This window comes from Blennius ocellaris (assembly GCF_963422515.1).
Source record: "Blennius ocellaris genome assembly, chromosome: 8".
Taxonomy (NCBI): Eukaryota; Metazoa; Chordata; class Actinopteri; order Blenniiformes; family Blenniidae; genus Blennius; species Blennius ocellaris.
The window spans coordinates 22,763,155-22,777,564 of NC_137657.1; the positions used below are offsets into that span (position 1 = coordinate 22,763,155).

Genomic DNA, 14,410 nt, shown 5'->3' on the forward strand with positions numbered 1-14,410 from the left:
CGAGCGTCGGTCCCCAACGCGGAATGACGGCGGAGATAATCCCCCGTTAAACGCTGCGTCGTAGCGCGACTTCCGGTTTCACAATAAAGGAAATCCAGGATAATTTACTTAAATATATATAAATAAATGCAAAGTAATAACTAGAAAGTGACGCGGTTTTGTGCATATTTTAAAACTCCATGCAGTGGAGTTTCAAAATAATTACAAAACCGCACTTCTTTTTGTGGCGGTTTACATTTACGTTGTAAACAAACCTTGGTGTTTCCGGTTACACCTTCTCTAACTTGACTGGCCCTTAGAAGTACGCATGTAATGAGCCTGCAGATGATAAACAGTGAGCATGTGAGGATTAAATCCCATGATGTAACCTGGTATTTCTAGAAACTTGTAGGACGCAGCTTAAATCAAATACTTTAATCTCCAAATTACACGGCTTGTCTGCATTATGGAATTTCGGTGACCGAGAGAGAGAGAGAGAGTCGTGTAGCATTTCAAGTTGATTTAGTCCATATTTTTGAACAAATGCAATGATGGCTTTCAAGATGTTGAAAAATGCAAAGGTGAACTTGATGCTGTAACTTCAAACACTTTTCCCTCATAATTCTATGCTATTTATTTTAATTCATATAGAGAGCTATAAATCTATGCTACTGATAGTGTTTTCTTTAAAGGCATTATGCCCCTTGTCATTATACTGTATCACCAGGACAGGACATGTGTCATGCATCTTTAGCTTATCAGTAGCATACATAAGCTAATGTGACAGTTTTTCCATTTGATTTATACATTTTTTTACATGAAGTACCTCTATGTGAACCTAAAACAAGCTTATTTGTATTTACAGTTTGACAATTACAGGTAGTGCTCCATTTATAGTGCGTTTCTCTTGTCATACGCTTAAAAATTGCATTCTGTCAGTAATGTGACATATACCTAAAGGTCTTGATATGCATTGACAATGGAAAAGTTAACATTTGAATTGGATGTTGTGCACGAGGAAGCATCATCAAAATCTTGCAGTAAAACTGCATGGAAACATTGAATGGAGGTTCTCATACAGGTCATGCCATTACTTTAACTCATTCAGGAACCAAATACAGTGAGTAGGCTGGATTAGTAAACATCCCAATGTCTAAATTAAAAATGCACATAATGTATGTGATTTAGTCTGAGGATAATTGTCCATGCGAGTACACTGCAGCATTAGCATTAGTCAACATAAACAAGAATATACAGGTTTTTTTGTACTCGACAACCGCTCAAATGCAAAGACAAAATGTAGAAAAACTGGCCTTTATTTAGTCTTTTTACATATGGCTTTAGCTTTTCTTTTATTACAAACCGGTTTTACAAAAGGTTCTGAAGACTTCTGAATCACCTACAGGAAGAGAAAGAAAAGATGTTGATGACACTGCGGCGGTACGTCTACGATCAGAAGCTTCCACACAGCTGCAACCGTGAAGCGCTTGGACAGTTAAAAAGAGAATAAGAAAAAAAAAGAAGCGAGGAAACGCTTGCGTTGACACAATGCATACATCAGACGAGACGAGGCAAAGCAGACGGTCAGTTGTTGACAGTGTTCAGAGTCAAACGTATGAATTATAGCACAAAGAGCAGACGTTTCCCTTTTGCGAGTCTTAAACGTTGCTCGGGTCTCAGGTACACAGCAAACATTTCCATCCTGCAGAGGCCAGCCAACCATATTCCTTCCGCCTGCTCTTTACAAAATTAACGCACTGTACCAATGCAGGTCACAAATATCAGCAAATTAAAAAAAAAAAAAAAAAAAGAAGCTGCAAAGCAAAGGCCAGTTCATCTTTATGGCCCAGTGTTTCGTGGCCTGATGCACGTTCACCGTTTTTCACTCGACACAGAATAAACCCCCCCCCCCACCTCCGCCCTCTGTTCATCAGCCTCCACGAAGTCACATTATTCTAAACATGATCGGCATTTTATTTTTTTCTACAAGTCTACATTTACTACAATACAGCTCCTTCAATCAGTTATTAGATTCAGTGGAATTAGAAAACAGAATCAAGAGTATCAAATGCATACTTAAAAATCATTAACACCGCATTACATTAGATTGCACTGCATCTAGTTTCAGTTTTCAATGATCCACCGACTGACACGCACAATGTAGAAAAGATGTTTCATTGTTTTTCCAGACCGGATTTAAGGTTTTAAGTCCATCACCAAGACCTTCACTCAGTCACAAAAGGTGTTGCATAAAGAAGATATGGAGTCTTTTGCATACAGGAGGTCTGCGGAGTGGACTCGGCCTCATGTCTCTCTCCTGGCCTTCTTCTTCTTTGCTGGTTTGGACGCTTGGTTCTCTTCGGGTTTTTCTGTGGGAGCAGACAGAGAAAGAGGAAGAGGAGGACGGAGGTGAGCCACTGCACCTTCCAGCACAATTTCACACACCTGCTTTGACAGGTTGTTTCAAGTGGAACTCATCACATCCTCTTGGTTCACGCCTGAGATATGTTTTAATGAAGTTCTGTTTATAGAGTGTGTGAAGCTGGCGGGGATGCTGCGGGGGCAGCGGCCTTGGGAAACATGGATGAGATGAAGAATTCTACTTGTGGCAGAGTGAAATCACAGAAAACCATTGTGCTTCTTTCTCATTTGAAATGAAATGTGTTTGATGCCGACAGTCTGAGTGGCTGGTCCATTTTAAAAGAGCACAGTAGACTTGTGATTGTTAATGTCTGATGGCTTCCAACACGGTTCAAACCAGGTGTCGCGACTTTAATATCAAGACTTAATGGGTAAAAAGAAAAAAGACGCCAAGCTTAAGCTGATTAAAGTGGATAAGTGTGCAAAGAAAACAAACCAAAAAAAACAATAGACTTTACAAAATGTTGACAATAAATGCTTGTCTCATAGTAATAAGATCCCCAGTTTCACTTTGGAGGCTGCTTGTGAGAAGCTTGCATTTTGTCCTTGTGGAGTTACTCCTCCCGCTCGTCTTCAACTCTCAAAATCAGCCACCAAAAATATACGCACAGGGTTGTGACTGATATTGTTTTAGCAGCTGGAATTTGGTTGCTTTCCTGAGACATAACATGCACAAAAATAAGATGCATGCGAGGTCACAGGGACCTTGATCTTCAGACATTCATTTTTAATCATCTTGTCGTTTGTGTAAATGCAGGAAACAGAAGTCAAAATTGATTTGAGATAAAATGCTAAAAAATAAAAACAACTATCTGCCTCCAGCTATTAACAGGTACTAAAGATGTTTAAAGTAAAGTCTGCAGTTAAAGCGTCACAGTCACAAGTCCCGGTGTGGTGTTACAGGAGAGATGAAGCTCCAATTCTAAAAGTTTCATGTGTGAAGTATTGTGGGTAAAACCAAGGCTTATTAGGCTTCTTCCACCATACAAAACCACAATTCTCAGAGTAAAGCCAGTGATCTGCTGATGCACGAGGAAAAAACTGATGGGAATCGAAAACCATCCCAGAAAGACACCTGAAACTTGCACCCGACACCTGGATAGCTTTTTTTTTTTTTTTTTTTTTTAACTGAATGTTCTACGGGAAGCCGATCTCAACCTCAAGACTTTACTCACCGTGCCACAAAGACATGAGTTTGGGCTGAAACCCTAGTTTTCATTTGCTTCTTTACCAAGCTGGTGCATTTTATCCAATAAATATTTAAGAAGTCTCTGGCTTCTTTAAATAAATAATTCACTAGTGTAATCTCATGAAGTAACTGAATATTTCCACACAACAGGTTAAGTGCAGAAGGTCAGGGGCAGCAGCACAGCTTTAGAAGCAGTTTCAGAAGTTTGCTTTTCACCTGAAAACCCTCCACACAGCCAGACAAGAGATCAGCTGTAAGAGGGGGAACTGCGGGGCATTAACCCAAACAGTGGACGAGTGGAGCTCAGATAACCGCTAGATTTGTCTCCGAGTGAAAGATAATCCCTCGCTTTTTTGTTTGACACCGTTTACTGTGTGCAGGTGCATTTTTGAACTGCGTCATGCTTACTTTGTTGTGCTGGAGCTGGGACGTTGTTCTGCTTGGCAGTGGACTCTCCATCGGTCGGCTTCAGTGGCACTTGTGTGACGGGGGGCTTCTGGGTTTTGTTGTCCTTCACTGGTCGCTCCACTCTTGCCTGGAATGAAAAAAAAAAAGAAAGAAAAAAAAACTGTTCTGGCTCCTTCGGCAAAGTGAGAAACAAACGAGGAGTTTCCTCTGTGAACCGCCACACTGGACTTGTCGATATGCCAGAGGAAAACCGTTATGCGGTTCACTCAGACCGCCGGCTCCACTGACCTCCACTGCAGCTGCTTTGACTGGCTGGACGGCAGCAGGACTCTCCTGTACGGGCGGCTGCTTTTTCACCGGCGCTGCGGGTGCAGCCTGCGGCTCCGGCTCCTCAACCTGCACGCCACATAAGAGACGTGTCAGTCCAAGACGAGGCGGTGAACGTCAAACAGAAAATGCCAGAATCATCATTTACTTTCACTGACCTGGCCGGCTGCTCCTCCCTCCTCGGCAGTCTTCTTCTTCTTCTTTTTCTTCTTCTTGGTTTTCGCTGCTCCATCGGCAGCAGTCTCTCCCTTGTCTTTCTCATCCTCGTCGTCTTCCTGTACGCAGACAGGATACAGCATTATTTAAGTATTATTAAAAGCTGCGTTAATTGAGATGTATGCCTGCATGGAAGTTGAACAGCCTGCATGTGCTCAGCTGGAGCGGCCGGGGCTCCATGAGACAGAAGAAGTGGGGCAGGTGTCCCGAGGCCGGAGCCCAGAGGACTCCTCCAGTTCTGGGTGGATATTTTTAAAAGTTCCAGGTAATGGCCACACGGGCACAGATGTGTGGGGTTACGTACGGCAGCTCTGATCAGCAGCTCGACCATGGCGGGCTCCGGGGCGGGCTTCTCCTGAGCGGCAGGGGGCTCGGGGGTGGGCTCTTCATAGTTGCCCCAGGCTTCAGAGGGGGCATTCCAGTCGGAGCTGGGGTCAACCGAGCCGCCGTCTGAAGGAGCACACAGTGTCAGAAAAAAACAAAAAGGAGTATTGAAGATGATAAACTGTAGAAAGGAAGTAGTCTCTTACTGAGTCCAGACCACTCATCGTCCACTCGGGCCTGACTCAGCCACGGAAGCTCCCTCACAGGTTTAGACTCTGCAGACAAAACCAATCAGCGCCGCAACACAGAAGATGTTTTAGGAAACTGTGCCACCTAGTGGCGACAGTCCTTTGTCACGTTCAGTTTGTTGCAACGTGTACCCACCAGCTCCGACTCCCAGTCCGCCTAAAGACACCATGTTGAGCTCCGCACCCGGCATCGCCCTGTCAATCACCGTCCACGACTCTGAAATGCACAGTTCATGCACCGCAGCTTAGCACAAATATCAAGCAGCCCAAAACATACACAATATACATATTTGGAAGCATTTCGTTGCGCTCTACTTAAAAAGAATTCGGACGCGACCTGTGGGTCTTGAGCCTTTGAGATAAAACAAAGAATGTCACAATAGGAAAACAAAGCTGAGCATCAAAGAGGACAACAGGCTGAATAAAAGAGGGGATAGGAGTGACTTACTTCATTTTTGCTAAAGGTTTACTATGTAGTCACATGAACCAAATAAACTGCAAGTTTTTTGTGTTTGAACAAAAGTTATATAACCCTCAGTCTCAGTGGAAAAACTGATGCGGATCATTCCTCATGTGGAAGGTGACAAGAAACCACCACAACAACATCTTTCCTAACTCCACTTTTAGCTTCTGTACCAGTCCAGTAGAACAATGTTGACCAAGATTTGTATTTCACATGACCGCCTTCCCAGCTCGTGGGACTTTGACCCTTCACTTCACTTTATAGTTCCGCACCAACCCACAGTGGTTCATTCAAGTGTCCAACAGATTATCCTCCTCATATGGCACAAGAATCAGCTGACCAGTTTGAGTTGGCTGCTTACATTATGCTACGATGATCGAATGACTCCTACATAAACATCTACTTGTCACGATAAACAGAACGTGATGATGCTCGTGACATTAATTAGTAACCAGGAAGCAGGACGGTAACAAGGGTGGAAAATTGTGAATCCCGTCAGTGAGGATATTACAAAGAAGATTTTATGCGTTGCAATGAATGAACCAATATGTTCAGTTTTTGGAAAATCACAAGACAGTTAATGCCTTCGTTCTCATAGAGGCCGTTTTCTGACCAGGCAGCTCTTTCAACAGCATCACGAGTTTGACATTTGTCCTTTTTTAGTGCATGGAGTCAATCAGTTGTCAATCTCTTCATTTCGGGAGCCACAGAAACTATACTGAAATTCAACCTCGACTGGGTCAACGATTAAAAAAACAAAAACAAAACATTAACATGAACATATTTTCTGCATTACTAATCTCTTGCTCGATGGCACTGCTGCCATCTGCTGTTCAGTTCTGGGGTCTCAGTCTGTCCACCAGTGTGGCAGACAAGGAGCAGCAGTTATAATTATTTACATTTCAATCCATCATCATCATCTTCTCTTTTCCTATTTACCTCTAAAGTATGTTTAACGCCCCAATGTCAGAGGGTCAAAAAATGTCCTCCTCACTCAAGGGGACACAGGAGAAATCAGACAACCTCTAATGTAGTGTTCAACATGTAGTCATAGATAAGAAACATCTTTACCATCGATCCCTGACCCCCACATGGGGGTAGTCCAGGGGCCTGTCTTTGGGGCAACAGTGTGGGTGGGGACCTTTACTGCCTTGTCAGTCACTTGTGCTGTCACCTCCGTCACCTCGCTGCTGTTAACTAACACCAAGAGAGAAACATTGAACTCTGGGCCCCACATAAACACTCTTAACACTGCAGTTCCCAACAGTTCACTTCTGCCCCACATAAAAAAAAAAAAAAAAAAAGAACAAACCACAATGCAGACTGGCCTTCCAAAACATTATCTGCACATTATCTGCACATAATTACCTCGAGAAACGGCAGGTTCCACCTTCTCGGCCTTGACTTTAGCGGATTCTCCTGAGAATGAAGAACAAGAAGGTCAACAAAGGCCTGGCGCACCTGACAAATGAGGGTGTTATTGAAGCCACAACACCCACCACACTCCTGGCTAAACTCACTCGAGACTTAAATCCAGTCCCAGTGTTCCAACATTTATTGTCAATTCTGACCACAGGAGACTGGTGGAAGGCAACAGCAACATATACAGACAGAAATATCTCTCTCCAGATGCCAAATTAAACTTGTTTACCTGCAGTGATCTGCAGCATTTGTGCTTTTTGAGTGTATAAAAAGAACCTTCTCTTTCGGAAATTTCAAATGTTCCAAAAATGAAGAAAACCTCCCACCTTTTTTCTTCTTCTGGCCTGCAGGCGCGGGGGCCACAGTGGCCTTGGGCTGCTCTGGGGGGGTGCTCACAGGTGTGTCCCCTCCCCCGGGACTGGCTGAGCCGTCGCTGGAACTCTTGTCTTTCTTGCGCTGCTCGCGTTTCTCCTTGTTGCTGACCTTGGTCTCCCATGTGCCTGACAAAAATGCAGCACTGGGATTAGTTGCAAAATACTACAAGGGTTCATTATGAGATTAGTGAGGAAATATGGTATGGATTAGGCCGGTTGGAGTGATATATGATAAGGGGAATGCATTTTGTGGGGGAGCAGTTTCTCAAGCCGAGAGGTAGCTGAACTGCTATCAGAAGCAAAGCCACGTTCAAATTCACTTTGTGGTTCAGTGACCTGGTTCCGGGTTGCAGTCAGGCCTGTCAATATTTGTATACTGACACAAATTGTCAGCGTTTCAGTTCTGTATACCACCATAACCAGATTGAAAGGAATTGATTTGCACCTCTAATTTGAGGTTATATACAGCAATACAGAGAAAACATTTTATAAATGACCTTAAAAAGGCTCGTTTTTCAACGTGGTCACATTTTTAAAATGCCATAATTGACCTTTTCCTGCAGCGCGTCACACTGTTGGGGCAGTTTTTAAAGCATGTTCCAGATGGTGGCAGTTGCGGATAACCAAAAGTAATAACTTGATGATCGCTCTTAAGACCCAACTGTATGCCGCCTTAAAAAGATTGCAGTGTAGTTACGATGTAATAAACAACATGTCACCTTCTTCTGGTTCTTTTCCATCAGCAGTCGCAGTCTTTGTCTCCTTTACAGTCTGTTTGGCCTTTTTCTTGGGCTTCTTTACCTGCAGAAAACGGCAAGAAAAGTAATTAAATGAGCTTGGATGAGTCCAAGTGAATAGTTGAGAGGATGGGCGATATGCGAGTTCCCCAACATAAAGAGCAAGTGGACATTTGACACAAGCGGCCTAAACCACAGTCAGTCAATCAAATCAGCAGGCTCAGGCTGCAGCTATTTATAAGTGACACTACATACACTCAGGAGTTCCCAAATATGCACATTCTCTGTGCCATTTCATTTGCTAGTGTCTGATACGTTACATCTCGCGAGTGGACCACTTCGAGGAACACCGCAGGTCTTTTATGGCGATTTTATGAGGAGGGTGTGAGAAAGCAGGGGGCATCCCTCAGCTCCATGAAACCCTACACTGACACATGACTGCACCGGTGCAGAAACGCGGTGTCGCTTTGGCTGCCCTCCAAAGATGAAACCAAAAATAATGCAGGGGTTTGTGAGGAATTCGCTGAGACGATCGCAGCACCGAGTCTGCGCTCACGGTACGTTTTAAAGGCACATTCCCTCGTTACCTCTGCAGCCTTCTCCACCTTGGCTTCTGGTGGAGGCGCCTGGTGATGTGGCACAGCCTCCTCCGGCACGATGGCTTCTTCCTGTGGCTCGGAAACCGCTCGGCCATTCGGCTGGGCTTTCTAGAAAAGACGTGGGAATGTTAAAATAAATAAATAAATAAATAAACAACATGTAAATAAAATCACACAGAGAATCGGTTCGAGGCAGTTCTAAGACACGGCGGCGGCAGCAGCCAGGAGGCCGGAGCGGCTCTGGACCCGCGGCTAGCTGTCACCGCTAGCCTGACAGCTAGCCCGGCTAACGGAGGCTGTCACACACGTCCAGTCTACCTTTTCAGCTTTCTTCTTCTTTTTCTTGGGCTCCTCGGCTTTCACCGGCTTGCTGACGCCCTTCTTTATCTCGACTCCCTCGTCCGCCGGGCTCGGAGCGGGACGCTTCTTGAAGAGAGACCGGCAGACGGAGGCCCACAGGGCGACCATCAGCAGCAGCCCGCTGCACGCCGCTAAGAGGATCATCCATGGCGGAATCAGTTCGGGCTTCAGCCCCACATCCACGCCGAGCTCAGTGCGCAGGAAGTCCAGGCCCTTGGACAGCAGCTCGTTGAGGCGGCTTGCGAGCAGCTCAACCTGCCGAGTGGCCGCGTCCTGCCACTGCTCCATTGGTATCGTTTCTCGAACAACAGACCGATTAGTCACGCTCTGTCCGCCGCTAACCGCGCTAGCATGCAGTGCTAGCTAAAAATAACGGAGCGACTTCGACATGATGGAACACCGTCAATTCTCCCACCAGCCGCATCGGTCAAGCTTGGACAGACAGCTCGCCGGGTGAATGACGATATGGACTAAGCGAGCAGACTAACAAGCAGGCCAGCCGCTACCATGATCAGACAATACGGTCCCGTTAGCTTGACCACAATGCCTCTAATGTGACCGCGAGTCAAAGCAGGTTCACCTCATATGGCTCCGTTTGACTGGAGGAGAGACGGTGCCTTCATGGCCGTCGGAAACTACGTATCCGGGTTGCAAATCACAGCAGCGTATGGCAGCAATACGTCATTTTACAGTCAGAAAGACGATTTTAACAAAATTATGTTCCCACTGAAAGAGTATTTTAATTGTCGGACAGAAAATAGATGCTCGGTCGAGACACGAGGTTAGCAATTCCTAGCAGATGTGGCGTTTCACTTTTTCCACAAAGGTACTTGAATGCAACAAAAACGAGCCACGACAACTCCAAAGAAATGGGCGGGGCTTCAACTTCTTCAACGTTGATTGGCCAAAATGTTCAAAAAAGCGTCAAGTCTGAGATTTACAGATTCTACTTATGAACTATCTACTGTAATCCATTTCCCATTTAAATATACACTTTATGGATAATACATTTTCACCGACAGCTCACTTTTGTCTGCTTAAGCACTTTGCTCCAGGGATGTCAACTCTCCTGTTCAGAGGCCATATTAAGCCCTGAGTGGGAACAACCAGTAAAATGTCAATATAATTCTTGTGCTTGATCAGAGAATAGTCCTTGCCATTTTTGTCAGAAAAAGTTGACATTTACAAAAAAAATTATTTTTATATTGTGCCACTTAAATGATACAAAATACTATATCTCATGCTATTTTGGTTCAACTGAAAATACAACCAATGATCTTTTTAACACTTGGATCTCCTGGCCACCCTGTATCTTCGACACAGCTACTTTACATTTTTAGTCACGTTCATGCTTCAATGCAGAGCTGCCAGGAAAGTGTAAAATGCTCAACTGAAGAGACTAAAATATGACCCGTTTTACAAATTGCTAGCTGCCTATGGAGCTATATGAATTCATTATTTAATAATATTGTTTCACATCTGTTGAAAACATTCATATAAGCCCAACACAATTATTGCTTGAGCAAAAATGCAACATGAAACCAATTTAAGATTCAATGATATCATGGACAATAACCAATATTAGCCAACATACAAGTCAAAACCAACGTAATGAAATACAAATGAAACAGGTATTTTTTCACGTGAATCAGATTGGTCTCAGATGAACCGGCCTCTTTTCCACTAATATGAAATTAAGTCTCCCCTTGACAAAAATCACAATGGACGGCTTATTTGCATCCAAGTTTATTTTGAAATTCCCTACTCCCCCTGTACAAGAAAAAAAAAAAGACTTTCCACAAAGGCAGCAGTGAACAGTCAGTACTTATCTAGGGAAGGAAAAAAAACTTATAATCACAGTGTGTCTTCTTTTCTTCTTCTTTTAAATATTTCTACTGCTGTCATCTTTGGCTGGGTTTCCGGCAGACAGTTTTCTGTCAGACCAAATTCCTGGGAAGCAGAGGTTGAAGCCAATAGAGCAGAGCTGTGGGCTTTACATTTTACAGTGCCAATGCAGGAATGTTCTGGACCGTATACCTGTTCTTCATTAACACACACACACACACACAAAAAAAAGAAAATAAAATAAAAATTGAAATAAAAATAACAAGCCGTTTGTGTTCACAACACAAACAAATATTACCGCCTGGGGAGATAGCGACAGTATGTCGAATTTCATAAAATTGTTTAGACAAAAAATAAATCTACAAAAATGGAGCTAGGTAAATATTACACAACAGTAAACATGTTTTTATTTTTTCCTTTTTAAACTCTTTTGTTGAACCTCTACACGAAACCAAAATTCTTGGTCTTAATGGCTAGCAGGAGTTTCTGTTTGAGTATCTGTTTTGAAGAGTAGAGTGGCACGTAGAGACGTGAGATGCAGGTGTTGGCTGTGGGGAGGTGCTGGTCGTCTGGAGGCCGGATGGTGATGGAGGGCATTGGCTGGAAGCCCTCCTCACTGGCTGGGAGAGACGGACTGGAGGTCCAGAAGTACACCTGAGGACCAAATGCATAGTTACTCATCACCAAATTTGATATTTTACTGCACATTAATTCAACTTGTTTAATTTTTTGCAAAACAATAAAAAAAAAAAAAATGCAATAAAAGGCTGAAATGATTTATTTTTGCCCTGAAGACAAATTAAATGGCTTGTTCGGCAGAAAGAATGAGGCGCTACGTGAGGAGAGACAGGAGGTCTGTGTGAGGAAAAAGCTGAGGAGTTTATATAAACATGTATATAAACACCTGAGGAGGGGCACCGGCACTTACTCATCTGTTAACAGTATTGACATTTAACAACAGCTTTTAAAATCTACTACATTTTTCATGTAAAAGCCTCATCATCACACCAGTTGGTCTTATAAGCAGAGAAAATCAGCAGGCAAAGAACAATCTTAACTGAGAAAATGTATTCAAATGAGCTGCACCATGTGCATAACAATGATGCTAAAGTCCAGTAAAAGCCACTAAACCAGAATAATGTGCAGGTTATTTTTGTGTTTCGACAGTAATGGACCCAAACTGAGAGGATGTGTGCTTCTTTTTAATAATTTAACACCGAAAAATGCTGCCAGGCACTAAATTACTGAAAGCTCCTTGTGGTTTTTTGGGACACTGTGACGAGAAGACACTTACCAGATCTTGCCTCTCAGTCATACTCATCTTTTCCACTATGGACCAAAACCAGCGTTTAAACTGGAGAAGTTTGTCTGCATTTTCCCCTGCAAGTTAAACAAAATGTGTGTTTAATATTGTACAAATAAAAGTGCCTCCGGATTTTGAAGGAATTGAACATAGAAGGCAGAGAAATGCACAAACCAGATTCATCATTGAAGGAGGTGAAGCTAATGAGCATCTGGACGTTCACTTCTCCACATCCGTTGACCAGCAGCCTGAAGTCCTCAGCCGTCAAGTCTTCCAGGGCGTTCTTGGGGAGAACGTCCAGCAAACCTTTCCTCATCGCCTTCAAAACACACAAACCAGACGTGTTTACAAATGACCAAACACTCCTTAGACCTGAAAGTTCATGCTCAGCACTAACACAGGATATTTTTAGCATTTTACTTACATGAAGCGGCTGCTCAGCCACCACCAGCATCCTGTGCTCCGCATACTTCCTCACATACTCGTACACATTGAGGGGAGTGACTGGCATATTGACTCCACCAGACAAAAGCTCCACCTGAAAAAGGAACAACTAATTAATACTAGGAACTAAAGAAGTGTCAAATAGCCTAATTATGCAGCTGTTTTTAATAATTGTTTGTGTGTTTTTCACCTCATGCTCTACAGAGGGGTGTGATGGTGTGTGAGCCTTTTGTGTTCCACTATTTGTTCTACAAGAATTATGTTTATCCACTCTTTGCAGTAGAACTGCTGCCCAATTTATTTTTCTGGGTTATGCAAAAGACCGAAGCATTACGTTTGCACTCCTAACCTGACATGATTGGATGTATTCCATCTCTACGAGGGGATGACAAAGTCCATTACCTGTCCAGCTCCTTCTTCCTTGCAGAGGTCGATGGCGAAGGCCAGGTCCATGGCAGCAAACACTGCGTCTGCTTCGCCGGCCTGTGAGTGGCGGATGAGCTGCCGCAGGCTCTCATACATAACCGGGTCAAAGAAGGCAAAGTCATGCCAGTTCACCTGGGGGTAGCACAGATCGAGAGGACATTTAGGAAGTTTAATTTGAAACCAACGCGCAAGCAGGTGCCGAGAGGACGGGGAATGTTCATGAAGACGTGTGTGTGTGTGTCTTACCTTTCTCCCAAGCAGCACTTTGATGACGTGTCTGTTCAATGTGATTGGACAGAGTTCATTCTGCAGCAGACACAGCCCCAGTATCCTGCAGAACAAAACAAAACATGCATGGTTGTCCAGGCTCCACTTTCACATTTTCATACACCCAAATGAAAAGTAATAATCTTCCACATCTCTCACCTGCCGATGTTACGGAAGCAGTTGAGTCTGGCCTCGGTGTTTTTGCCCGGCCGGGGGGAGTAGAAGCCTCGTTTGCCAGGTTGGTAGAAGAGAGGAGCGTTGTCGTCCCCGTCGTCTGGGTCGTCCAGCTCCATGTCAACCACACTGCGTGTTGAACCATGGCGCTTGCGGTTCTCCTGCTGCTACAAATGGAAGAAAAGGAGGTAGTGATGAGGCCAGGGTTGACAAAGTGATGATCAGAAGAAGCGGTGTGTGAAGTTTGTTTCTCTAGAATCCTTCAATATCTTCAATATTTTGGAAGATGTTAAAATTTTGGGGGGAAAAAAGACAGCAAGAAGTAAAACATAAATAGAAAATAATTTACTTGTGCTTTCTCTGGAGCTTCTGGAAGACCAAGGTCCAGTATACTGTCGGCACCATTTTCCCTGGAAAGACAAGCAAAAGGTTTGTTTAAAAAAAAAAAAGAAGCAGCGGAAGAACAGTATGAATGAATATATATACTGAAATGCTCCAAGTATGTGTTATTGACACACGAGACAGTTAACACTTCAGAGGACTCTGCAGAGACAGTTTGGCGTTCTTTACCTTCCATGTGCAATGAGGAGCTCCATAGCCTCCTCCACCCTGGCTCTCAGAGAGTCCTCACTCGCCAGGAGCAGCAGGAGCTGGGCAGGAGAAAGCTCCAGCAGCATACCAGTGATTTTACTGGCAAAAGCCTGACAAGACAACAGATGGACAGAAAAAAAATGTGTAGCAAAGAAAAGATACTGAATCCAAACACAAAAAAACTTTCAAAGGAAGGAAATCCCCAAATGCCCTGTCAATGAATGCAGTTCAGCAGACTTTAGTTAAAAAAAAAAAAAAAGAAGAAGCTTGTTGCTATGAACCGGGAGCTGAAT

At 43.8% G+C, this 14,410-nt stretch overlaps 2 protein-coding genes across 12 annotated transcripts in view; both read right to left on the reverse strand.

Annotated features, from left to right (window-relative positions):
* Positions 1-1,277: 1,277 nt before the first annotated feature.
* mtdhb (metadherin b) lies at positions 1,278-9,636 on the reverse strand. Of its 4 annotated transcripts, XM_080500422.1 has the most exons (13): positions 9,026-9,636; positions 8,696-8,815; positions 8,091-8,172; positions 7,324-7,497; positions 6,944-6,994; positions 6,647-6,772; positions 5,249-5,329; positions 5,071-5,139; positions 4,845-4,990; positions 4,483-4,599; positions 4,286-4,393; positions 3,998-4,124; positions 1,278-2,348 (listed from the first exon to the last, which is right to left on the reverse strand). In XM_080500422.1, the coding sequence occupies exons 1-13, from the start codon at positions 9,353-9,355 to the stop codon at positions 2,284-2,286; spliced, it is 1,596 nt and encodes a 531-aa protein (XP_080356548.1). In that variant the 5' UTR covers positions 9,356-9,636; the 3' UTR covers positions 1,278-2,283. The 4 variants fall into 4 exon arrangements, with proteins under 4 accessions (XP_080356548.1, XP_080356550.1, XP_080356549.1 ...); XM_080500424.1 differs by lacking the exon at positions 6,647-6,772; XM_080500423.1 differs by lacking the exon at positions 5,071-5,139.
* Positions 9,637-10,803: 1,167 nt separating this feature from the next.
* Positions 10,804-14,410, reverse strand: part of ubr5 (ubiquitin protein ligase E3 component n-recognin 5) — a 31,769-nt gene continuing 28,162 nt past the window's right edge. For 5 of the 8 annotated variants that reach the window (XM_080500880.1, XM_080500884.1, XM_080500883.1 and 2 more), the window contains exons 50-58: positions 14,097-14,227; positions 13,876-13,936; positions 13,512-13,693; positions 13,332-13,416; positions 13,062-13,217; positions 12,640-12,753; positions 12,390-12,534; positions 12,207-12,292; positions 10,804-11,566 (exon numbers count right to left, since the gene is read on the reverse strand). In XM_080500880.1, coding sequence (XP_080357006.1) covers positions 11,354-11,566; positions 12,207-12,292; positions 12,390-12,534; positions 12,640-12,753; positions 13,062-13,217; positions 13,332-13,416; positions 13,512-13,693; positions 13,876-13,936; positions 14,097-14,227 — 1,173 coding nt within the window. In that variant the 3' untranslated portion in view covers positions 10,804-11,353. The remainder of the gene's footprint in view (positions 11,567-12,206; positions 12,293-12,389; positions 12,535-12,639; positions 12,754-13,061; positions 13,218-13,331; positions 13,417-13,511; positions 13,694-13,875; positions 13,937-14,096; positions 14,228-14,410) is intronic. The other 3 variants (XM_080500885.1, XM_080500882.1, XM_080500879.1) reach the window with 1 other exon arrangement.

Coding starts and splice junctions, on each gene's coding strand:
- mtdhb (XM_080500422.1), bottom strand. CDS start 9,355: ATGGAGCAGTGGCAGGACGCGGCCACTCGGCAGGTTGAGCTGCTCGCA. Junction 5,140..5,248: donor CGGACTGGGAGTCGGAGCTG/GTGGGTACACGT, acceptor TTTTGTCTGCAG/AGTCTAAACCTGTGAGGGAG. Junction 4,600..4,844: donor AGCTGCTGATCAGAGCTGCC/GTACGTAACCCC, acceptor GTCTGCGTACAG/GAAGACGACGAGGATGAGAA.